Source organism: Pelodiscus sinensis, chromosome 18, assembly GCF_049634645.1.
Source record: "Pelodiscus sinensis isolate JC-2024 chromosome 18, ASM4963464v1, whole genome shotgun sequence".
Lineage (NCBI taxonomy): Eukaryota > Metazoa > Chordata > Testudines > Trionychidae > Pelodiscus > Pelodiscus sinensis.
In genome coordinates this window covers 28,203,062-28,229,140 of record NC_134728.1, presented here as the reverse complement: position 1 = coordinate 28,229,140, position 26,079 = coordinate 28,203,062, and the positions used below count along the sequence as shown (strand labels likewise).

The following is a 26,079-nucleotide window of genomic DNA, read 5'->3' as shown; positions in this document are numbered from 1 at the left end:
TTTCGAAAGAAGGCGTTCTTGAATGTAAATAGGGCTTCTTCGAAAGAGAGCATCCAGACTCACTGGGTGCTTTCTTTCGAAAAAGCGGGCTTGCAGTCTAGACATAGCCCTACTAGTATGGTGCACTGTTCCTGCTAGTGGCACTGAGACCACTTACAGCGAGAATAATGAGTCTGCTCTCCAACCTTAGCTACTGGCCAGCAGGGTACTTGCTCCCCTGGTAGAGGCTCATGAAAAAAAGCTCCAGAGGTTCCAAGCTCGTTTCTGTCTGTCAGCATTATAGTGACACTCTGGAAATCCCTTTTATGCTTACTCTTTGAAAAACAGGTTATACCATAGAGACAGCTAGCAGAACAGACCTCTTGGAATTATTTTTGCCCATGCATAAAACCAGGACATCTACAATACAATACAATACAAAATCCTTTTAAATTAGAACCTGAGAGAAACTAATCATAAAAGCAGCAAAATGCAACAGAGAATTTAGACAGTCCATAAAGATCCTTTAGACATTCAACAAAGTCAGAAGTCACAGAATGAACCATTCTTAATTAACTTCTCTGTTTTTTCTCTTATCCCACTAGTAAAAATCTACTTAGGCTGCATCTAGACTGGCAAGTTTTTCCGCAAAAGCAACTGCGGTCCTGAGCTGTCTACACTGGCTGCTTGAATTTGCACAAAAACACTGACATTCTACTGTCCGAAATCAGTGCTTCTTGCACAAATGCTTTGACGTTCCCATTCGGGCGAAAGCCCTTTTCAGGAAATGTTTTTGCGCAAAAGGGCCAGTGTAGACAGCTCAGGACTGTTTTGCGCAAAAAAACCCCGATCGTGAAAATGGCGATCGAGACCTTCTTGCACAAAACCGCGTATAGATTGGCACTGACGCTTTTCCGCAAAAAGTGTTTTTGCACAAAAGCGTCCGTGCCAATCTAGACGCTCTTTTCCGCAAATGCTTTTAACGGAAAAACTTTTCTGTTAAAAGCATTTGCGGAAAATCACGCCAGTCTAGACATAGCCCTTATTGTACAGGAAGAATATGTGGAATAAATCTCCCGAAGCCACATGCTTCAAATTACACCTGGAGTCTCCTAATATGGATTATTATTATTCCTAATCAGGTTATTTTGGTATATTAATTCTATAGCTCTTTTCCACTTGTTTCCTCTATAACAAGTAAGCAAGGGAAAAAAACGTGATTATCCCTATCCTTTAAATTGAAAAGCATAATGCTGTAAGTATGCATATGTAACCACCACCAGGTGGATTTAAACCTGGGACCTTTGGAGCTTAATATAGGTGCCTCTACATCTTGAGCTATAAAAACAACTCTCAGCTTAGGCTGTTGAGCTTCCTTGCTCACAGCTCTTGCTGTAAGTGGTCTACGTGCCACTACATGGAATAGTGAACCACACTAGGGGTACATCTAGACTGCAAGCTTCTTTCGAAAGAGAGCATCCACACCTTAAAACTGGATCAAAAAAGCAATCTGCTTTTTTGAAACAGAGCGTCCAGACTCCATGAATGCTCTCTCGGAAGAAAGCCCTGATTGCTATTCACAGAATGGCTACCAGGGCACCTGTGCTTTTTTCGATTGCCTCTTCTTTCAAAAAATGTTCTTGTTCTGTGTCCACACACGCCTTTTTTTGAAAGAGCTCTTTTGAAAAAGGTGTTTTTCCTCGTAATTTGAGGTTTACCAATGTCGAACCCCCCCCCTGCATTCTTTCGATTTAATTTCAAAAGAATGCAATTGCTGTGTGGACATAGATGATGTTTTTTTCGAAAAAAAGGCAGTTTTTTCGAAAAAACAATGTAGTCTAGACATACCTTAGGTGTGTGTGTTACACTTGGACTGACATATATTTTCAAAATAATATGTAATTATTTCCATGTCAAATCCTTAGATAGAATTCCATTTTAAGAGCTATATTTTTTTAATGAATGAGTTAGGTATTTAAATTATTGGTGTGAAAGCAAAAGATACTGTGTAGTTCTGCTACCTTGGGAAAGCGGCAAGAGCATATGGTACTGATGGAGAGGTGGTAAAGGGCAGGGGGATGAAGTTATGCCCAAGGGGAAGGATAAGATCATATTCATTCACATCCATTGAGCTCAATGAGAGTTTTCCCAGTTTAAATCCAAAATGATTGATTCCATAAGCATGCTTGTGTCTTATAGTTTATAGAAACGTAAAGAAATTCTTCCTTGAGTTGCTCCTGGGTGAAAGTTCAGTGTTTAACTCATGCTTAGCAAGAGCACATACCTAGTATTATCCTCTCCAGTCTCCAATTGCTAGTTAAGCTTTTCATGGCAGCATAAAGCAACATCATCTCAGAACATCATCACATCTGACACTCCCAAAAAGTAACACAAGCAATAATAATAATAATAATATGGTCATAAAGGATGACGTTTTATGAAAGATGCCACTTAACTGAAGACTAAAAAGACACCATGCAATTTGAGTAAATTGCTTTTTACAGGGGACTGGTCTCCTTCTGTTTAAAAAAGTATAAAGAATTTTATGAATCATAGTCCAGATCTTCAGCTGACATAAATTGTTAACTTCGGTTTTGCCAATTTTACAACAGCCAAGGATATGACCTGAAGTTAATGTGGCTCTGAAAATGAATTTAGAATAACATACACTAGTTGTAAAACACAAGAGATCCACTGGACCAATTCATATACAAAGTGAAAAATTCTCCCTTAAAACTGGTGTCTCTCTCCAACCTCCCCTCCTGCCTGCCAAAAAATCTTTTATGCATGTGAGCTGCAAAATACAGAGATTGTCTGATTACCACCTGGATGCGTGCAAGAAATTACAGATAACAATTGAGATGTGTGTTTCACTATGACCGGAGAAAGGTAAATCAGTTCCCTAATTATAATTCCAGATCCCTACTTAGAATTCCTGTCTGTTTACACATGGAACACTCTTGTTAATTACAAATATCACATGGGGAAAGAAAAAAAAATGTCATGCCTTCTCCTCTCCTTCCCCCATTAAGTTACAGTTTCAGGTTAGAATTAGGCCCAAATTTCTGCAATGGGTTTGATTCTCCTATCACTTGCATCATGTAAACAATGAGTAAACACATTCCCTTGAAGTTAGTGGCATTACAACTAATGGAAGTGAAAGGAGAATTTTATCTGTCCCTTTTTAGAAACAGATATGAATTCAAATTTTTGGCAGTGTTTGATCTGAGGCTTTGGTACTAACCCATCTCTGATATAAGAATTAGTGTTTATGGGCCCAATCCTCAGCAGTTTATGAAATACCATAAAGAGTGCCAGGGCAGGTGTGGAAGGAAGGCATGCATCCTCGGATACTACATTCGAGCTAGCGTTCCCTCCACTAAGAATATAAAGCTAACAGCCTTGAATAGACACAGAAAAGGGCAACTATACATTCAGCTTTCTAGAATGCAAATTGAAGACAGCACTCCAGAGCTAGAAGCAAAGGAATGTAAAGAAACATCAAAAAAGACAATCCTCATCTGTCCAGTATAATAGTCGAGGACAGGAAGGCTCACCTCTCTCAGAGGAGGTCACAAAAACCAATCATTAGCAATGCTTTGCTTATTTCCAGAGTGAAAGCCCTCAATGCATGCATGAAAGGTATCTAGGGTTGCCAGATGGTTGAAACAAAAATACAGACCCTCCCTCCCTAAAAAAATGGGAAAAAATTCTGTTGAAGGGAAAAAAGGGGGAGGGGGAACCAAAGTTGTTGAGCAAAAAAAAAAAGGACTCCAAGTAATCAAAATAAAATTAAAATAAAACAGTAAAACAGCATTAAAAGCATGTCCCCTTTAAGAGTTAGTACAGGGATAGGAACAGGGGAGCGGTTGAGCACTAAGACCCAGGGGAAAGCATTGCTTCCCCTAGGTCTTTTGGCCAGCAGCCATTTTGTGCCAGCAGCCTTGGGGAAGCAGGGAAGCATAGGGGTAGGGGGGGCAGGCTGGGCGCTGAGTGTTTGTAGGGTTGCCAGGTGCCCAGCATTTTTGCCTCCTGGCCGAGGAAAAATTCAGAAAATACTGGACATTTTAGGGGGCTGGTATTCTCTGAATTGTTTTACCTGACAGGAGCCGAAAATACCGGACTGACCGGGTGAATACCGGACACCTGGCAACCCTACCTGTCCTGCTAATTACTCACCAGCTTGCTGCTCATAACGTAATGCAAACCATGCTACAGAAAGCCACATTATTCTATTAATTTGTTCAGATGTTTAATCATTTTGATATGGAAATACATAAACAGACCTCATTCTAATAAATAAAAACCAAACTCCCTGTGTTAGGAAAACTAGCTTCTGCTCATCCTGATAGAAATATCCCTAGAACTCAAATGTACCATTTACAAAATCCCTCTAGAAACAAAAGACAGGACTATGCAACTGACTAAACATGTTTGCTTGCACAAACTGGTCAAATATTTGCCAGGGTCAAAACTGAAAAATTAGAATCATGTTCTTAAACTGCAATGTTTAACAGGCTATACATTGCATCACAGTCTTGTATTTTTCCATGGTAGTTTGGACATATGAATTTTATGAGTTGAGAGAGGTGAAAAGATTGGGAGAAAGAGAAAAGAGAGCACAAGATCAAATGCACCATTGTCAAGATTCCATCAGAACATGCTCCAGGGTACAGAGCACTTTTGATCATCAAAGCTGCTACTTTACTTTCAAAAGATGTGTCACCTGGTTGGTAATAGGCTGCATGCTGCATCTCACTTGAAACAAAGTGAAGAGGAGATATGAGGATCCCAAAACCTTATTACCTGTTTGGTCAATTTTGTCACTGATGGGGAAAATCATCTCTGATATATAAAGGGACTAAGCCCCCAGGATATGTCATGGTTGAAGCTTCTCGCTTTCATAAGTGTAGCTATCAACTAATACTTACAGAATTAATGTATAAAGAGCCCAAATGAAGAGCATAGCAGTTCTGTAACATAGCCTTATCTCTCCAGTTCTTGCCAGAAGCTACTGGGCTGGAACAAAAGCAGAGTCTCAATCACCAACAAAATGCTGTAGTTAATGGACAGTCACTAGAGTGGCTGCCATTCCCACAGGCTGCAGAATCCAAGACATTAAATAATGTTCAGACAAAATCCTGACACACATAACAGGTCACCTGCTATGCCCACTCACCCGGGGGGAGCAGTGGGAGGGCTCTTGCTATCTAAAAAAATACCTGAAAAGAATAGTCCAAGCTGTATTGAGGCCCCTAATTTTGTAAGTTAAACCAATAATGCCCTCTTTCCTCATCATTTGCCAAAAAATCAGAAAGAAGAAGCAATCCAGGTAATAAGTTCAACACACTGGCATGCATTAAATGAAGTTTGGACAAAATCAGTTTCTGTTGAGTAGAAACCTATTTTACATATCTACTCTTAAGGGCAGAAAGAGAGCAAGGAAGATGGGAAACAAGTAACTATAGTAAGTATTCTCATTAATAACATGGATACATTCAAAAGTAGATTTTAAGCTAATACACGTCTCTTAGCTGCAAAGAGTTCCATCTAAAATAATTTAATATGCTATTTATAATCTGTGTTGACTAGATGAATGGTTATTTACAGCAAATATTTCAGGCTTTTGTATGTGTGAAAAAATCAAATATTAATTATATCAGTATAGGGATCTTAAATCTTATATTTTAGTATCAACTCTACACATAAAATGTTTTTCCATTAAATTGTAATGAGGTACCATCAACTTGAAAGATAATTCTCCCATCGAAAGCTCTTTTTAAACCCATTATTGTTACAACTTATGCCTAATGAGTAACTCAAAGAAGATTAGAGAAAAATAATTCTGTTTTCCTAGGTTGTTCCTTTTGTGCACTTGATAGTTCTCTCAATAGCCATGAGTTCACAGCAGTCATTTTCCTTGTTCATGACAGCCACTCTCAGCAACCACAGGAAAGAAAATAATAAATTTATCTAATAGGAAAATGTAGTTGCAAAGTTTCAAAAGTTGCCAAAGTGAGTGCAAGGGTGAGGAAGGGAACACCCTCCCACCAGCAATGTATTCTGGGGGGTTTCTTTTCCCTCTGTCTAAAGCGCTGGAGATGGGACACTGGATAGTGAAGGGACAAGGCTCTGAGGTGACCTGGAGCATTCTGACTTCCAATGCTTGTCTGGCTGGTTCTTGCTCACATGCTCAGGGTATAATTTATTGCCATATTGAGGGTCAGGAAGGCATTCCACTCCAGATCAGATTGGAAGTGACCTTGGAAGCAGGTTCCACTTTTCTCTGGGACATGAGGTGCAGAGTGTCTTGCCAGGATCATCTCCCTTAATCACACAGCGGTGTAATCTGCTAAAGGTGCTGACGTGTTGGTCTAACAGAAGTTGCTAGGTTTTCTGTGCAGGTGCTGACTGGTATTGCTGGTCTGGGATACACGGGGCATCAGATGTTAGATGATGTGATGTTAGTTTCTGGCTGTAAGTTCTGTGCCTCAGAGACATGACTAGCATCAGATACTACTACGTTTTGAAGTTCGTTCTATTTCATGGCAATAATGTCTTTAAACTAGGGATGTTCAATTTTAATTAATTGGCTAATTGAGTAGTCAATGGAATTTTCTTCAACTACACAATTAGCTGATGGGGAGGGCACTCACTACCCTTGCTGTGTCTCTGCCTTTTAAATGTAAGAAGAGCCACTCGTGAAACCCACAGTCGGAACCTGGCATGAGCAGAGACTGCTTCAGTCCACGCTTGCACCATTTCCCCCACTGCGCCTCTGCCTCCCCTGCCCTCCTCTCCCCACATAGCTGATGCTGGGGGGAACCAGCTTTTAAGCCAGCTCCTCCCTCCCCCAGCACTAGCTCCTGATAGAGGCACCAAGTGGGGGGAAGCAACTAGTCAAGTGGTGACTCAAGTACCCAACAAGCCTGGGCTAATCAGGTAGTCTACTAGTCAACTAGTCACTTACATCCCTACTTTAAACCCACTTTCCTAGACACACAGGGGAAATATTCCTCCTCACAGTGTATGATACACACCCAAATTTCAGCAGGCATAGATCAACTGAAATTGTAACAGTTGTTTTTTGACATGATATTTCAACAGTAATAGGTCAAGATTAACTTCCATTTCCTTAGACTTTTGATCTGTGCCATTGTTCTGTCCTATGGGAGCTAAGTCAGATCCTCCAGCTAGATAATTTCTCTTATAAAAAAGATTCAAATGTCCTATGGCAGTGTCTGTTTGGAGTTTGAGGCTTTTATCCCTTCCCTCTTTTGATATTTGTCTCTGAATCTCACTTGATCTCAATGTAAACAGGATCTGAAGGAATGCTCTCCTGACAGCTAGATGGAAGGAGGAGAGACCCTGGATGTGTCTATGTAAATACAATTTGCTCCTGCTTTGCTTAGATTTGCTAGATATTCAGAAGTTGGAGTGATATTTTGCTCATTGTAATCAGGTTAATTTGTGACCCAATACCAGCTATGTTTGTATTACATGCAGGGATAGCTGAAATATGGTTAGCAATGTTTGTAATGATTGTGGCAAGGCAATACAGAAATTCAGAACTGTGCTTAATCTATTCCAAAGGAAAGGGCTCACAGTTAGCAGAGAGGACCTTGATAAACCGGGGCTACACTACGGGACTTTATTGGAAAAAGGTATGCAAATTGCATTCCGCACTATGCTTACCTTTTTCTGATCATTTTTTCAGCAGAGGCTTTTCTGAAATTTGGCTCATCTACACTGGGCCAAATTTTGGAAAAAACCCTCTTTCAGAAGAGCCCTTCTTCCTCGTGGGGGGAGGAAGACCAGGCTTCCGAAAGAGTGTGTCTGCTCTTCCACACACAAAAAAGGAAGAGCAGATGCGTTCCTTGGATGTGGCAAAGTTTTAACCCCATAGTTCTAGACATAGCCTAAGAGTAAGAAGGGGGAAATGGGAATATGGGTTATTCTGGTTAAGAGGCTCTGGCTCTAGTCGGGTACTGCCTGGACTGGTTTGACCTGTTTCCCCCCGTTCCTCGCACACCTTTCAATGAGCAGATCTAAATATTCTTCATCAGCACCCTCTTCCTTGTGTTAATTGTGGCAGAGCCCCCCCAGCAGACCAGGGAGACGCGGAGGACGCGGGCAGCGGGACCGTGGCGCGTCTGGGCTGTCCCGCTGCCCGCGTCCTTGGAGGCTTTGCTTCACGGCTCCCTGGTCTGCTGGGGGAAGGTCCCCCCAGCAGACCAGGGAGACGCGGAGCAGCTTTTCTCGCCCCGGAGGACGCGGACGGCGGGACCGCGGCGCGTCTGGGCGGTCCCGCTGCCCGCGTCCTCCGGGGCGAGAAAAGCCCTGTTTGTAACTGCGGATCCGACATAAGTCGGATCCACGTAACTTGGGGACTGCCTGTAACTGGAAGCTGAAATCACTGGAGACTGATGAGCAGAGGTCACAGTCCAGGGATGAATGGACGCAGATGGCAGCTAACAGGTGTGGTGGAGAGGTGCGACAAGTGGCCACCAGAGCAGAGGGCGAGCAGCTTGTGGAGCCAGTGAGATATCTTTATTTCTCCTCCCCACTCCCAGGATTCACACACCACCACAGATGCACCTCTGAACTGTGGCAACTGTGATTGGGGTGCAGAGAAGAGTTGGGCATGTGATGGGGGACATTTAGATTGCTGGACTTAAGAGCATGAGGGAGAAAGGACATTGCCCGACCCACTTGGAGTGGGACTTTTACTCACGGCTTATGTTTATAAACCCTATTTGTTGCGTTTTCCCAGACTTGTGCCAAGTTACTTCCCTCCTTTCACTAAAAGTTTCTTTTCTACACTCAGGCTCTGTGTTTGCAAGAGGGGAAGCATTGCCTCTCCGAGGTGCCCAGTGATGGTGTGTGAATTTCCCAGCTTTCAGGGTGGAGCCTTGAGCCAGTTCTGTGTTGGATGGCTGGAAAGGAACCCCTAGATATTGAACCACCTGCCAGAAGAGTTACATTCTAAATTTAGCTATGTCCTTACATTCATCTGAATTTAAAATCCACTCCGTTTGTAAGAGCTCTCTTGGCTCAAAAACTAAAAAGGCCTAAGTTTATCCCCTCCTGGCACCAGCAAAACCTAAAAGAAGCATTTCCTTTCTCCTACCCTTTGTCAGTGGCAAGATGGAAAAATAAGCCCCATTCATTTTCATTTTCAGTTTGAGTCAGCACGCCCGGCACTGCGGTTGCCAAAGCCGCTGAAGCAGACAGTGATGGTCTGTCTTTGAAATACTTGCTTAATTCCACTATTACATACCCAAGTAGCCCACACCCAGTCACAGAGGTTTCTGATCAGAGCACTAACACGTACCTGACCAAGCGGACGCCCTTCGTAGTTACACTCATACTGGATCCCATCCTTCTCTCCCAAAGCATTGCTTTTGTGGCTCACATCAGTGACTCCCATCTCATTCTCCTCTACTTGAAAGTAGGAATAAGGGATCCTCCGGAAAAGGCTTTATTTTCCGTAGAATCACGTCTAGACTGGCGCTTTTCTCCGGCTTATCTCCAAGCTGGAAAAAAGCGGCAGCCATGTTAATGCAAATACCGCGGGGGATATTTAAATCCCCCGCGGATTTGCTTATTCCAAAGTGCTACATTAGCATCCCTTTTCCGGAAGGGATGCCAGTGTAGACACAGCCCATAAGTAACCCTGCCCTTTGACTGCTGCCAGCCACTCCCAGTTCACTTGTTGTCATAGCCTCATGGGGAAGCAGCACTTCATTTGCCAAGATAATGGTTGCCATGAGCTTGGAGCATACAGCTTTTATCCGGCTTGTAAAGAGTCATTAAATATATGCATACAATTTAGACTGATCAAATGCAGCTGCAGACCTAAAAATGCTGCCTGCAGAAAACCAGCCACCTTATCTGTGGTATTAGAAACCTTTTTGTATGGATGCATAGTGAATGGGAAAGTTTAGATAAGATAATATCCACTTTAATAAAATCCCCTTATGGCTATTTAAAGCAGGACTTTTCATAATCAGTTTTTGATAGGGGATTTATTTAATCAAAAGCCTTTCTGAAGTCCATGAAAACAGCTTTCCCCCACTCTGATCAATAATGTGACAAATCCTGAATGATTTTGATAAGAATTGTCTTATGGTGCAGTAGCTTTCTAATCTAAACTCATGCTCAGTTACGCTTCAGTTGGATGCAGCCTGCAGTAAAAACAAGTTACAATAGATAACTGTAACTTTGAAAATGATTTTCCATAGCTTCACATGAAGAGGGAGGAAAGAGTGCATCAGTGGTCTAGATACAAGACTCGGAGCCCAAGTTTAAAACTCTGAGCACAAGACTGAAAATCAGGCTATTGCCTGAACCAGACTCAAGAAGCACTTGTAGCTCCTGTTAGCTTCAACAACACTTGTAGGCAATGTTCCCTCTAATTTTTGACTTCCTTGTGTTGATTCAATTTTGTTATGTGCACCAAGGCATGTGCAGATGTGCACCACCAATAAAAACATATGCTGCCAGATGTGGGAGGCTGTGGGTGCTCTGCTAATCAGCTGAGCGGCACCTGAATTTCTCCAGGGCAGCACCCAAGGGCTCAGTTTACAGGGAACACAGCTTGTAGGTACTCTGAAAGCCTTGTCTCGGTTTCCCCATCTCTGTAGAAGAAGTCATGAATCAAAGGGGCTTATTTCACTGCCTTCCATCAAACTAAGTCACCTTTCTGAAAACTGTATCTACTAGACTTGTAACCACCATCTATGGTTTCTGCAACAAATATACTAGTGATCATTTTTTGGTTTCAATGGTGCTCTTGGAAAGCATTTCTGAAGTAAATTTGGTTATTCGTGCTCGCTACAAAACAGTGCTATTTACGTAAACAAAGCCACATACACACATAAATGTTTGCTGCTTTTCAATTGCTGAAATGATCTTGCAGCTAAAGGAGCAGAAAACACATATGCACAAACCAGCATCAACTAAAAACATGCTCCATCATAACCTGATTTTTTCATTATCCAGTTTCAAAACAAATGAAGTTAATTTTATCACTTTCTTCTTTGTTCAGAACAGTCTTAAAAGATTGTTATTGTAGAAGTCTGGTGTAATTATCCCAGTAATAAGATATTTTGAAGCGGTTGTACCACCATGTATGAAAACTGAGATAATGATTTAAATTTTCTAGTCCATTATCTGAGTTGCCATTATGAGGATATTATACAAAATCTTCAGATATTGGCTAAACAGCTTTCCTCCCTCCTTAGAGACAACTTTTAGATCATTAGAATCTCTCTAACCTAGTGTCTTCAACAAAGTATAAATGTCATAGCTATCAATCTCAACATCTTCTGTATGACAATTAACATTAATGCAGTGACCTTCTCCACAGCTAGATTTCATTCGCAAATTAGCATTTCAAAAACTAGAGTGACATTGGTTAGCCACATTGGTCTGATTTTCCACATATTAGTCAATATCATTTGGGCTACATCTACACTGGCAGCTGCTTGCGAAAGAGTTCTTGTGAAAAAACTCTTCCAGAAGAGAGCGTCTACACTGGCATGTGCTTTTGCGCAAGAGCATCCATGCCAGTGTAGACACTCTCTTGCGCAAGAAAGCTCTGATGGCCATTTTAACCATAGGGTTTTCTTGCGCAAGAAATTCATGTTGCCTGTCTACACTGGCCTCTTGTGCAAGAGGACTTATTCCTGAGTGGGAGCATCATAGTTCTTGCGCAAGCAGCCCTGATTTTATACAGTAGAACGTCAGTTTACTTGCGCAAGAATACGCAGCCAGTGTAGACAGGCAGCAAGTTTTTGCGCAAGCGCGGCCACTTTGGCGCAAGATTGTGCCGGTGTAGACACAGCCTTGGAGTAAAGGAAAACTCAGTGATGTGGGGCAAGTACAAGGGATCATTCTGGGCAGTATCAGTGCTCTCTCCTCCTCCTCCTCCAGTTTAGTAAGCTTTAATTTAAGGCAAGTGTTCTTTGCAGAAATGGCATGCACAAGTTTGCAGATGCTGGTTTTTGTTGCTGCTGCAAACATTGTTTAAGTCACCGAAACTATACACATTTGTATTTGCAAATGCAAATCAGGAAATTATCACCAAACCCTGCCATGGCACAATCACAGTTCCTGATTTGGAGTTATGAGGACTGTTCCCTTTAGTAGCCTATGGAAGGCATAAAATACTTCAAAAGGAAGCAGCGAGGAAGCAATACTGAGTTGTCCATTACCCCTTCTCTGCCAACATGTGGAGCTGGCTGGACACAGGGGCTCATGCTGTACCTTTAAAGAAAGGTGTCATGCAGGGCTCAGAAGCTCGAAGGGTTATGCCTCTTTGGGAGTTTTGCAGCTCTACAGTACTTATCAGGGCTGTGACTGAAAACCAAAACTGAGCCATGAGTGTTGTAATAATCAGGAGTGCTGACCAGTACCTGGTGAAACTAAGGGGTGAACTCTATACCTAGCTAGGTATCAGGTGGTCAGCCAATAACAATGCAGGTAGGAATTTCAAACTGGAAGAGAGGGGTTTATCTTCCTGTTCTTTGTTTGAGAGTGAGAACAGTTTCTTCCAAGACTGAGGGAGTTAGGAGACACTTCTCTCTCCAAGAACAGACTTCTTAAAATGTGTAAGTAGGGAAAAGTTTAGAAAGTCCGTCAGGGTTTGTTGTTTTCCTTGTTTGGGAAATTGGAAATAATGTTTGAGCTGTTAGTTACAAAGAAAAACACAATTAAGTTTTAGCCCAGGGAGTTTCCCTGAGTATCTGTATCAATTTGTAGCTCTTTCTATTTAGCCACTTTACTATGCTTGCAACTGTAGTTTTGTTCTGATTAACTGGGATTGTTTGATTGTTGTATCCACTCAGTGGCTAGTTACAAGGGCAGAATCTCCTGTTGCCTGTGAATTCCCTCTGTGTTTCCCACATCCAAGCAAAATGGAGGTTGAGGCAAGGGGAGAGTTTTACTGTAGGGGGGAGATTTCCCAAGTGATCTCTTCCCTGGGCTTTCTTGGAATTACTTGGGTGGTGGCAGCGAATCCCCAAAATCTGGGTATTAGGATTTTACGGGGAAATTTTTGTAACAGCATGTTACGGCAAGGTTTTGGAGTGCTCTTGCGGGCCCCCATTTCTGTATTTGTCATGCCACAGTGGGGAACAGCCTTGACAAGTGTAATTACCTGGATGCAGAAATCCTGGTTCCCATTTTAGCCCATCAGACAGTAACTTGTATTGAAGGCTTGAGAATCTGACAGTGATTCCAGCATTGGGAGGGTTACAGGAAGGCAAGAAGATGAGCATAGTGGCACATGCTGAAATGCTTAGTGTGTTGGAAGACTGGTATCTGTATCCTTATTCTTTGCCTCTATGTACAACTGTGAAAATACTTCCTCTCCCCCCCCCCCCCATCTGCCAGCTCCTGTCTATCGGACAGATATCAGGCAACATCAAACACCTGTGTGCCAGATCTGCACAGTTTGTAAGAATGTCACTGCTGATTTGTCTCAAGAACGCACTGCATGCCAAGTGCTTTACTTGCCTGTTTCAAAGAGAACAGAACACAGTCAGGAAGCTTTCTTTTTCTTCACACCATACTCAGCTCTCTACTCTTCTCCATTTGGAGAAGGAAGGAGAACTGACATGAGTTCTCATGCTGTTGTACTGTGTGGTGAATACGAATGCACCAAGACTTAATCCAACCATAGAAAAAGATTTAGCTAAACTTTGTTCCTGTAGCAAATCCTTTAACTCCCCTTGAAGACATCAGCTTGTTGGTTTACTTGGTCAGCATGGATATTTGGAATCAGATAGTTATGCACAAGCTCACTGAAGTCCACTTGCTCTATTATCCTACTGAAGGGGAGAGAGAGACATTCTCTAATCAACTTTTCATCTTTGTTTAAACTATTGCAAGAGACACCTAGAAACTTGAAGATGGAAAGTGAACAAAATCAGCAGTATGGAAAGAAGGAATTTCTAGTGGGTTGCCTAATCCACTCAATTGCTGGGCAAAAGCCTGATATCCCTTAGGGATGTGATGAATACACAGCATATTCAAAAGATTAAGAATGGGTTCATCTTTTGAAACTTAAAATCAGATTACAGAACTGGTGTCCTCCACTCCTGTCTTCAAAATTCCTCCATGCAACAACAAGGATAGAAGCAAGAAATCCTGCAATGTTCAGACTGCACTAAATGCAGAAGCAGGTAAAGGAAAGAGTTATATGTTATTCAGCAGGTCAAAATAAACCTCCCCCACACTTTCTATGACTTGCCATTAATGCTGTTGATTCATAGAAACGTTTTATTAAGGTAAAGTTACAACAAAGCATTATAACACACTGCATCGTTTATGGCTCATTCAGGATCACGGTAACGGTCAAAGAGCCTGGCTAAGGATTCTGACTTGCTGGTTGTGAAGCCCTGCTCCTTTGAGTATACTAGAACGGGTGACCAAATTTCTAAATACTTGCTCTCATTTTGGCACTTTTCTTGTGTAAGTAGTTGATGAGAGAGTTTTTCAATTACAAGAAAAATCCATATTTTACTACAGTACAAATCCATAAGAGTAAAGATCAATTTTTTCCAATAATGTACTGTAGCTGCTAACAAAAAAATGAAACTATGTGTACGCTGATTCAGATTTGTGCATGTCAGGATGTTTGATGGTAGAGTCCCTATGAATTTAAGATCTGATTTGATCATGCAAGTCAAAACCCCTAGTTGATAAATTCACCTGTACATAAAATTTTACACAGAGAAACTGGTCATTTGGGTACCATTGGGTGGAGATTTGTAATGTTAAGATGAAAAAATAAGACTGGGGAGAAAAATAAAAACAAAACAAGGCAATCACAGAATTACATATTGCAAAAAATGTTTTTGAATTACCCAGGAAGTGCTTAAACTTTCTGCTTTGTAGCTGACACAGTAAAAGTTACCTAAGAGGAAAAGTATGAATTTACTATTCACTTAAGAAAAGGCAATATTGATAATAGACTTGTGATAGGGTCAATGTGACCATCAGGGAACTAGCTTGAATGATTAGCATTGGCTTGTCCTTGTCTTGGGTGTTTTTTCTTGGGCTTCCCACTTCTAGAGTGAGTGGGAATGTATTGTACATAATTAAACAGCTGCTTGTGCCTGTTAAAGCAAGCCACCTGCCCACAGAAAGGAATACAAGGAGTCTGGTGGCACTTTAAAGACTAACACATTTATTAGAGTATTAGAGCATAAACATTCCTGAGCTACAATTCACTTCTGCAGTTGCTGAAGAGAAAAAGAAAGAAACAAAAGGAGTAACGGTAGTTCGAATTAGAAAGCCTAATTCGAACTACCTACTCCATGCCGCGTGTAGCCGCGGGCACGGAGTCCAAACTACCGGGGATTTAAAAGTGGCGGCGCCCGGCAAGATGCAAATGAAGCCCGGGATATTTAAATCCCGGGCTTCATTTGCAACTTCGATTGACTACATTAACCACCCTAGTTCGAACTAGGGTGGTAGTGTAGACATACCCAGAGAGAGGAAAAAATAGAGATAGGAGTGGGACAACAGTGCTAATTAAATCGGAATGGCTGTGGCTAATCTCCAACAGAGCTGAGAAGATGAGAGTATCCATATGGAAAAATATTTACTGTAATGTGAGGACCTCCGTGTTTGTAATGTGTTTGTTAGACCTTTGTTCAGGGTGTCAAATTTGCATATGAATTCCAGGTCAGCACTTCCTCCCTGCAATCTGTTTTTAAAGTGAACAAACATACCACAATCCATATACTGAATTCAAAGAGTGGTTCAGACATAACAGCTACATCAAAAGAGTGATCTGAGTATTGCTGTTATTGGATTTTAAGGGTGTGTCTACACTGCACCTGTAGCTCGACATAAGGTACGCAATTTGAAATATGCAAATTGCATAGCTTATTTCGAGTAAATTTTGAAATAGTGCAAATTACAAAATAATCTGTCTACACAGCACCAAATTTTGAAATAACCTGCTATTCCAAAACGACCTTCACTCCTCATGGAATGAGGTTTACAGGAACGTCAGAATAGCAAGCCCATTATATTGTGAAATAACGGGCTTACTGTTAAGACGCACGATAGCAATTTCAGGATATCTCCAGCATCCTGAAATAGCGCTGCAGTGTAGACATAGCCTAACTTACTAGTGCAGAGAAATAAGAGTAAAGCTAAATACTGCTTGCAGTCTTAGGACAGGTCTATGTTAGACCTGGAAGGTTGGTTAAGTACGTACCTCCAGCTACATAAGTAACATAGCTGAAGTCAACATACCCTTTAGCTGAGCTTGGTGCCGTTCCTACTGAGGGAGGTTTATGGAAGCTCCCATCGACTTCTTTTACTTCGAGTACCGGTGCCAACCAGGGGCACCCTTAGCATTCGATTTAGTGAGTCCTCACTGGATCAGCTAAATTGAACTCCAGAAGATCAATCTCCGGCAAATAGAGACATGATCTTACACAGCCTTGTTCAGGATCCAATCACAAAACATTTAAGCTAAAACCATGGTACTATTTGTAAAGCATTAGGTACCTACCTGCACATTTTGTTCTTGTTGTCAGTGGAGGCCCAGGGGGCCCTGTGCCCCCTTCACCAGGGCGCGTGAGGAGCACTCTGATCTCATACTCCACATCAGGATCCAGATGCCACAGTTTGTAATTTGGGGAGTCTACGATGTGTGTTTCTGCCCAGTTCCCAGTGGTTGTACGGTATTCCACCTCCTTCAGTATTATAGGCCCATCTCCGATGATAGAATTGGCATTGGGTTTGATCCATAGATAGGTGGCACCGACAGCCAGCAGCTCAGGGGGCGCAATGGGCGTTGGAGGCTCTGCAAGCAACAAAAAATTATACAATGTCCATGAAACTTGTTAATAGTGCTTGGCTTGATTGGACTGTAACAATACACCATGTTCAGCAGAACAGCTGATCCAAACTTGGGTCAGTTACACGGGAACACTTCCCATGAATATGAACCTTACAATATCTTACTTGAGACTGAATTCCTTGGAATTGACCATCATTTATTTGTTTCTATTTATTTATTTCTAACAGGGTGCCATAACTGACTTCAGAAGACAGGATATCCTGCCCTTAATGGAAAACAAGGAGCTATATAATGTGAAAAAAATGAAGCTTTATCTATTTAGAAATACCCCTTACATAATACAGCTCCTGACCTTATCCCATTCCACGTACTCATAACAAAATAGAAAACTTTATCGTTACCCATCTCCAAAGTAATTTACCATAGCGTGATTATGAAAATAAAATACAGTGATTTGAAAAGGTCAGCATTGTTCCCATAGATATTTCCTACTCTAAGAACAGGAGAAAACGGTAGTATATCAAATTGTACTGTATAGCCGTGGGCAAAGACCATGTTTTTATTGGTGACCACTGTATTCAGGGAATTCAAAATGCCATTCTAGTAAGAGGCTGTCGTTTTAAAATAGGATACATTTTTATACCAAATTAGTTGACAGTGTCTTTAAAATATAATAAAAAATGCATCTATATGCCTGAAGGGTCTTTGCTTATCTAATAGGAACACAAACAGAATGTTGCTGAAGTGTAACTGAATTCTACCTACGACGGGGCTAAAAGTGAAACTAGGACAGAGAATTAACAGACTTCATAGTATTTAAGAGCAAAATACGTTTAACTTCATGAGTGACGGCACTAACGACAAGTCTGCATGAGACTTGAAGACTGCCTGGTAGAAGTTTGAGAAGCATCATCTGAGAAGGCAGGAACCAGATGAGTGCAGATTTCCTCTGTGATAAAAAGATCAAGCCAGCAAGACATCTCTCCAGCACCCTTTGATGAAATCCTCGAAAAATCTACAGGGGCCTGGCAGTCTGCCTGAGTATTTTGCTACTATCCCTGTATACATAAGACTGGCATATTGCAAGGTACATTAATATCATATGCCTCGTGGTTTTGAAAACCTGAAATTAACTGCACAAGATTATGAGCAATTTCTATAATCACATATGTTCCTTTTTCTATTTTTCAAATTTTATTTGCCCTCGGCCCAGAGGACACAGAAATTCTCTTTGCTTGTGAAATTAAGGAGATGGACAAAGGAGACACCTTTTTTTTTTCTTAAAGAAAGAAGTCCTATAAAAATCAGTGACAGGGACCCTTAAGTTTTAGAAATAGAGTAATTCTAAACATCCTTTTGAATTGAATGGAACTATAGCCTTTCCTCCTGTGATAGTCAAAGGAATGAGTGCCTGGGCTGCAAACCATAGAGGAGCCCAATCAATATGCAGTGATGGGGATTGAGAGAAAACCCTGGGTGGGCAGAACACTCCTGCCAGTAAGGATATGCCTCAGTGATCTTCAGGAAGCTCCTTAGTCCCCCTGTTCCATAACTTATTCAAGTTTATTGTGGGGACATGGAGGTTACCCCATAACACAGTCAACTAGATTTTAAAACCAAGATATGGTTGGTTATAACTGATCTATTGATAAAATCCCAGCACAATCCTAAATGCCTCTAACTGCTGACTATCATCTCCAGCTCCTAATATTCATCTCTGCATCATCAGAGATACAGCTCCAAATGCTATACTGCTAGGCTACGTCTACACTGGCGCATTCTCATGCAAAAACTCTTCCAGAAGAGAGCATCTACTCTGGCATGTGCTTTTGCGCAAGAGCATCCATGCCAGTGTAGACGCATGAAAGCTCTGATGGCCATTTTAACCCTAGGGCTTTCTTGCACAAGAAATTCATGTTGCCTGTCTACACTGGCCTCTTGCGCAAGAACGGTTGCGCAAAAGGGCTTATTCCTGAGCGGAAGCATCAGAGTTCTGGTGCAAGAAGCCCTGATTTCATACATCAGAACGTCAGTTTACTTGTGCAAGAACACGCGGCCAGTGTAGGTAGGCAGCAAGTTTTTGCGCAAGAGCGGCTGCTTTTGCACAAGATCGCGCCAGTGTAGACAAAGCCCTAGCCTGCAAACTATGGCCCATTTTGTAATTAGAAGCTGAATATTCCTTGCTCCCATGGTATGGGCAAGAATGATAGAGACTACAACATCTTACCTGTTAGTCTTGTCATGTTTTTCAAATATGACTTTGCCTCTTCCACCACCCTACTATGGGACTAATAGCCAGGGCTCGACAAATAATGCAATCTACTCGCCCGGGGCAAGTAGACTGCAACCCGAAAGAGCCGGGTTTGGGTGATCTGTGCGGCTGGCAAGTGGGGCTTGCCGCGGTTCGGCAAGCCCTGCTAATAGCGACCATTATCCCTCTGATTAGAAGAAACTCTAGGCAGAGACCATAGGGGTTTTTTTCATCACTGACTCTGACTATGTTTGCACCAGTCCCACGGTCCTGTATATGGACTTTACCATTAGCCTGCCCTAACTGGAAAAAACAACAAATGGTCTGAAAGCACTTTATAGATTAACAAAACATGTAGATGGTATCATGAGTTTTTGTGGGCACAGCCCACTTCTTCAGATGACCGGAGTTATGAGTTTGGGATGTGAACACTTGAAATAAATAGGAGGGTGGCGGGGGGGGGGGGGGGGGGGGGGGGGGAGGTGGGAGATGGAGCATCAGTAGATTTGGAGAATGGGTACTTAAACCTAAGCAGTTGAAAAACAAAGTCAATAGATAGATTCCCATGTCAGGAAGGATATTACTCAGAGAGCTGTTAGCACCTTCAATGGTGGTTAAATTGGTAGTGTCCCAACAAACCTTCATCACGATTGAGCATGTGAATTGAATTTGTGGATGAACTGTAATTCCAAGGCTTCCCTGTGCATCTGACTTGTAGAGCTGGTTTGTGACAAGACAGATACTTGGAGATCTGTCATAGTATGATTTGGAAGGTTAAAATGTTCCCCAATAGGTTTCTGTATGTTTCCTTTATGTATATCTGATTTGTGTCCATTGATTCTATCTATCTACTTTGCTTTTTATCTGTTTAGGTTTAAGTACTCATTCTCCAGATACTTACTGATGCTCTGTCTCCCCCCCGCCCCCTTCCCCTCTCCTATTTATTTTGAGTGTTCACATCCCAAACTCATAACTCCGGTCATCTGAAGAAGTAGGCTGTGCCCACGAAAGCTCATGATACCATCTACATGTTTTGCTAGAGAAACTTTACTCTTCCTTATTGAGGATGTGAATTATGGCAGCATAGACTTTAATTATGATAACCTAGAAATTGCACCTATCTTTCCAGTTAGTTTCAGAGGATAGCCGAGTTAGTCTAACTCAATAGTCTAACTCGGCTACTCTCTGAAGCTAACTGGAAAGGTAGGTTAAAGTTCTAGGTTATCATAATAAAAGTCTATGCTGCCATAATTCACATCCTCAACAAGGAAGAGTAAAGTTTCTTTCAAGTGGCATGTTGAAAATGTTGACTTAAAATTAACTTGTGTCTAAAGTGCTTCTGTTTGGAAATTTCTGCTAGTTAAAAATTTTAGACACCCTATTTCCCCATTGCTAGAGTAATAACCTGATTCAGAGCAATGATTGCTTATATTACAGTTTAAATTAAATCAGAGAAATGAAACTAGAGCATTAGACATCCTTGCCTTTTGTGACCAGGTTTGTTAGCTATTTAATGCACAAACAAAACCTTGTTTACATCTCACACAAACAAGTGCAGTAAATAGGGGGAGTGTTAGAGATGACATGTTCTAATGGTGCCGAAGGCTATGGCTGCTTTAAATCCCTATAGTTTTTGTTGTTGTTGTTGGAGTATCTCACATTGGCATAGTGATACATAAATAATTAACAAAAGAACTGAAAAAAAATTAATAAGTAATTCAATAAATTCCAGCCCTATTTGAGGTTTGTTAGTATGAGATAATTTTCTCTGATTAATTCATTATTCAAAGTTACTCAATAACATTTATGATGAATGTTATTTAATCTGCTCACTATTCAAATGTGGACTTGTGTTGCGTCACTGTGATTGACTGTAGAAATCACACAACATGTCCTCTAAATCAGTGTTTCTCAACCAGTGGCACGAGTACCCTTAGGGGTACTTGAGAGAAGTCTGGGAGGTACATCAACACAACTGAAATTTGGAGAAAACTGAATTTTGTTTTAAATTTTATAGCATTTTACTATTTTTTTGTATTTTTTACACCCAAGAATTTAATCGCCTACCAAGATATGATTAAGTTGTTTAAACAAATGTGTGTCTGAAAACTGTAGGTACTGGGCCTACTTCTAATTTTTATTTTTTTGGAAAAAGAGGTACTTTATAAAAAAAGATTGAGAAACACTGCTCTAAAGAAACAAGCAGCTCTTATCACAATTCTGTTTGGAATAATAGACAGCCAGCAAAAGCAAACAAAACAGAGTCAGAAATACAATTCTTTTAAAAATCAAACAAATGTTTGCAAACTTCATTTTGCCCATTTCAAAATTCCATGCAGAAATATTTTAGTGTCATAAAGATAGTTATTTACATTAAGGATGTCTCCAACAAATCCATTTTCAAAACATTTAAACTTGAGCTGATAGCACTTAATTAAAAATAAGAGAATCACAAACAACTTAAAATTGATTTTTCCCCTTTGTAGCATAATTAAACGATTTTACAGGTTTTCAATGGAAAAAAAGGCACTTTACAAGTAAAATTTCCAGTGGGTCCATATGATGAAGATGAAAGAGACCCTTGCAGAATTTCACAAGGATTTCAACAACTTCTACCCCACCATCAACCTCATCCTGGATCAGATATTTGGCCTTTAGAAAAGGGTCAGAAAAGGTCAACTAAAATGAACGGGTCCCATATGAAGAGAGGTTAAAGCGACTGGGATTTTTCAGTTTGGAAAAGAGGAGACTGAGGGGGGATATGATAGAGGTCTATAAAATCATGAGTGGTGTGGAGAGGGTGAATAAAGAAGTTATTTATTAGTTCCCATAATAGAACAACTAGAGGACACCAAATGAAATTAATGGGTAGCAAGTTTAAAACTAATAAAAAAATTTCTTCTTTACACAGCACATAGTCAACTTGTGGAACTCCTTGCCAGAAGAGGCTGTGAAGGCTAGGACTATAACAGAGTTTAAAGAGAAACTAGATAATTTCATGGAGGTTAGGACCATAAAAGGCTATTAGCCAGGGGATAGAAATGGTGTCCCTGGACTCTGTTTGTCAGAGGCTGGAGAAGGATGGAAGGAGACAAATCACTTGATCATTGTCTTTGGTCCACCCCCTCTGGGGCACCTGGTGTTGGCCACTGTTGGCAGACAGGCTACTGGGCTAGATGGACCTTTGGTCTGACCCAGTACGGCCATTCTTATGTTCTTATGTTATCAGTCCACATGATAAATCCACTTCCTTGACACTACAGTACAATTCAATGATGGACAAATTTCCACTTACTGACCACTACACTTAACTTCATGCCTCTAGCTTCCATCCCAGATACATTTCTCAATCTATTGTATATAGCCAAGCCCTAAGATACAACCGGGTTTGCTCCAATCCCACAGACAGAAACAAACACCTATAGGATCTATATAGAGCAATCCTAAAACTGAAATACTCATCTGGAGAAGTGAGAAAACAGATTGACAGAGCCAAAAAAGTACTTACACATGAACTACTTCAAGACAGACTCAAAACAGAAAACAACAGATTTCCACTTGTCATTATCTACAGTCCACAACTTAAACCCCTCCAACGCATTATCCACAATCTACAACCTATGTTGGAAAATGACTCCTCATGCTCAGAAGCCTTGGGAGAAAAGGCTTATTCTCACTTACAGACAACCCCATAACCTGCAACAAAATATTTCTGGTAAGCACGCAACACAGCTATACCATAAAGATCCAGGAACCCACCCCTGCAATCAACCCTGGTGTCATCTCTGCCTGCAAATCTATATAAGCGATTTCATCACTGGGCTCAACCACGTCAACCACCAAATCAGTGGCTCATTTAACTGCACATCCAGTTATGTGCTCTAGGCCATCAAATGCCAGTAATGCCCCATCTTCAGTATATATTGGACAAACTGGGCAGTCCCTATGGAAAAGAATTAAAGGACACAAATCAGATATCTGCAAAGGCAACACACTGGACACTCATTAATGGATCTCCAAGTTGCTGTTTTATTTCAGACCAATTCCACAAGTCAAATACAGAGAAGGATTGGGACTCCACTTTATTCACACGTTTAATTCTCATGCAAATGGTCTAAATCGCGATATGGGATGGCTTGCACATTATCAACCAACCAAACAATGAAGGCGCCAATGGTTCTTGATGTCTGTGTAGAATCTGGTGTTAGTACTCTTCCTTTCCTAATGTATACTAATGGTTCTTATCAGCCTCTTTTAACTATTTAGTCTTTAAGGTGCTAATAGACTACTGGTTGTTTTTTAAGTTTTTCCTGTTATGGACTGGCTCGGCTATCCCTTTGAAACTTATCTATCCACTGTCTTCTTTCACCTCCCTCCAATATTTTTTTCTCCCCCCCCTCCTCCTTCCATTATTTATTTATTTATTTATTCTTGGTTCTGGACTTCCAACAACTCCAGTCATCTGAAGAAGTAGGCTGTGCCCACAAAAGCTCATACCATCTACATGTTTTGTTAGTCTTTAAAGTGCTACTAAAGTATAGTATAATAACAACATTATGTAAATTACTTTGGGATTTGGTTGAGGATTAGAAAAAAAGATTTATAGGCAAAACAGTTAAATTAGTAGAGCTCCACCTTTTCTCCATATTGAAAGTAAATTTAGATAATTTTAGGATTGGTAAACTGCTTCAGATTAAGCGACGAGGAGTCCTGTGGCACCTTATAGACTAACTGAAGTGTAGGAGTGTTAGTCTATAAGGTGCCACAGGACTCCTTGTCGCTTTTGCAGATTCAGACTAACACGGCTACCCCTCTGATACTTGCTTCAGATTAAGAAATCCACAGCGACCTCCTCCATCACCTTTCATCTCAACCCTTTCTAAAGGGTTATCCAATGTTGTCTTGTTTCCATGTATTTTTGCCCTTTGATGTTCTGACTAGTAACAAAAGTGCACAAATAAAGCAAGAAAATGACGAAAATGGCCTAAAATTGTTGAATCCAATTCTACGGATTCAATAAATTTTAACAAACATTAGTTGACCTAATTATTTTTACCTCAATTCTGCACCACTTAAAGCTTTTCCATCAACTTAAAAAGGGCTATTTAGGATCAAGACCTTAACTTAATTCTGGACCTAAATATTGCAAATGTTTCACTTTAAAGAATTAAGTTATTATTTAGCAAAGCAAGCATTGGGATCAGGAGCAGTGTATTTGTTATGGCCTATACAACTGAACTGCTCTTGTAACCATTATATATTGCCTGCCTCATGCTGTTATGAGATGGTGATTCTAATTAATGTTTATATGATTGTATAATTGATTTGAAATGCTTATTTAATGGCGTGGTGACAGATTGAGAATATATCTGTGTCAAATTGTGAACTTCATTTTGTTTTTCTGAACTCTATTTTGTTCCAGGGGCCCTACTTGTAATGTAACCTTGTGTAACCTTCATGTTGTATTACACACTTTCATTGTGGATTAAAGCATCCATTTTATAGTAGGGAATTGATATTTAGTGGAAAGATTATGTCTGAGGAGTAACAGAGCAAAGTATCATCAATGTTGAATACCTCTCCTGCTATAAACAATGCATTTCAGAAGATAGGCCATATACTTTGAAGGCTACATGGAAACCAGTGAGTTAGTGGAAGAAGAGATGACCACCACCACATAAAAATAGAGCAACAGAAGGAAAATGAAAAGGCAGGAATGGCTGTCTAGTGTGTAAGAACACTGATCAAACCCAGGACTCAGGGAAGGTCTGAGATCAGAGTTGAGAGGAGAAGTTCTATTCATTAATTAGTTTTTCATAGATAAGTCAATCTAGTGTGCTTTTGTAACTGCCATGAGATAGATTTGAACCTGGGATCTCTGGAGCTTAGTGTAAGAGCTAAAAGCCAGCTGCCTCTCAGCTTAGGTTGTAGAGTTCCCTTGCTCTTATTTCCGGCTGTAAGTGGTCTAAGTTCCATTACATGGCACAGTGAACCACACTATAGGCCAGATTTTTCAAGGTATTTATTTGTTTCTGTGCTCAGCATCTCAATACCTCACTAATTTGGGAATCTAAATCTCACATTCAAAGGGAATTTATTCGCTTAGAAAACTTAAGTGCATTGATAGCCAATGAGATTTAGACACTTAAATGCCTAAATCTCTTTAAAAATTGAGATTTAAACTTCCAAATAAGTTAGGTGATGAGATTCTGAGTACTGCAAAAGCGTCTATTTTTAGGAAAAACTTAAAACCCAACAAATAGTCTTGAAGTACCTACGGGTATGTCTACACTGCAAAGTTAATTTGAACTAACAGACGTTAGTTCAAATTAACTTTGATAGGCGCTACACTAGCGCTCCGCTAGTTCGAACTTAATTCGAACTAGCGGAGCGCTTAGTTCGAACTAGGTAAACCTCATTGTATGAGGACTAAGCCTAGTTCGAACTTACTAGTTCGAATTAAGGGGTGTGTAGCCCCTTAATTCAAACTAGTGGGAGGCTAGCCCTCCCCAGCTTTCCCTGGTGGCCACTCTGGCCAACACCAGGGAAACTCTATTACCCCCCTCCCGGCCCCAGACCCCTTAAAGGGGCACGGGCTGGCTACGATGCCCGTGCCAGGTGCAAGCCTGACAGCACCCAGCCAGCAGATCCTGCACCTGGCACGGCTCGAGCCAGCCACCCGATGCCCCCCAGCCCTCCCCCTCTTCCCGGGCTTGCCCGGGACCGCAAGAGGCGAGCACCCGCCTGGTCTAGTGCGGACATCATGGACCTCGTCCACAACCTCCGTACTAGGCACAGGAAAGTAGCCGTCTAGGGCAGGAGAGCTGCCAGCCTGGCCACCCAGGAGCAGGTGTGCATGAAAATCAAGGTGGTCCACTGAGACCCCCGACCCTGAGCCCTGAGTTTACAATGGCCGTCCTGGGTCAGACCAAAGGTCCATCTAGCCCAGTAGCCTGTCTGCCGACAGTGGCCAACCCTAGGGACCCTGGAGGGGATGGACCGAAGACAGTGACCACGCCAT

General features: G+C 41.3%; 1 protein-coding gene across 7 annotated transcripts in view; it reads right to left on the bottom strand.

The window, feature by feature from the left end:
- Positions 1-26,079, bottom strand: part of PTPRT (protein tyrosine phosphatase receptor type T) — a 1,030,325-nt gene that overhangs the window by 551,414 nt on the left and 452,832 nt on the right. For all 7 annotated transcript variants that reach the window (XM_075901349.1, XM_075901354.1, XM_075901347.1 and 4 more), the window contains one exon: positions 16,517-16,810. In XM_075901349.1, coding sequence (XP_075757464.1) covers positions 16,517-16,810 — 294 coding nt within the window. The remainder of the gene's footprint in view (positions 1-16,516; positions 16,811-26,079) is intronic.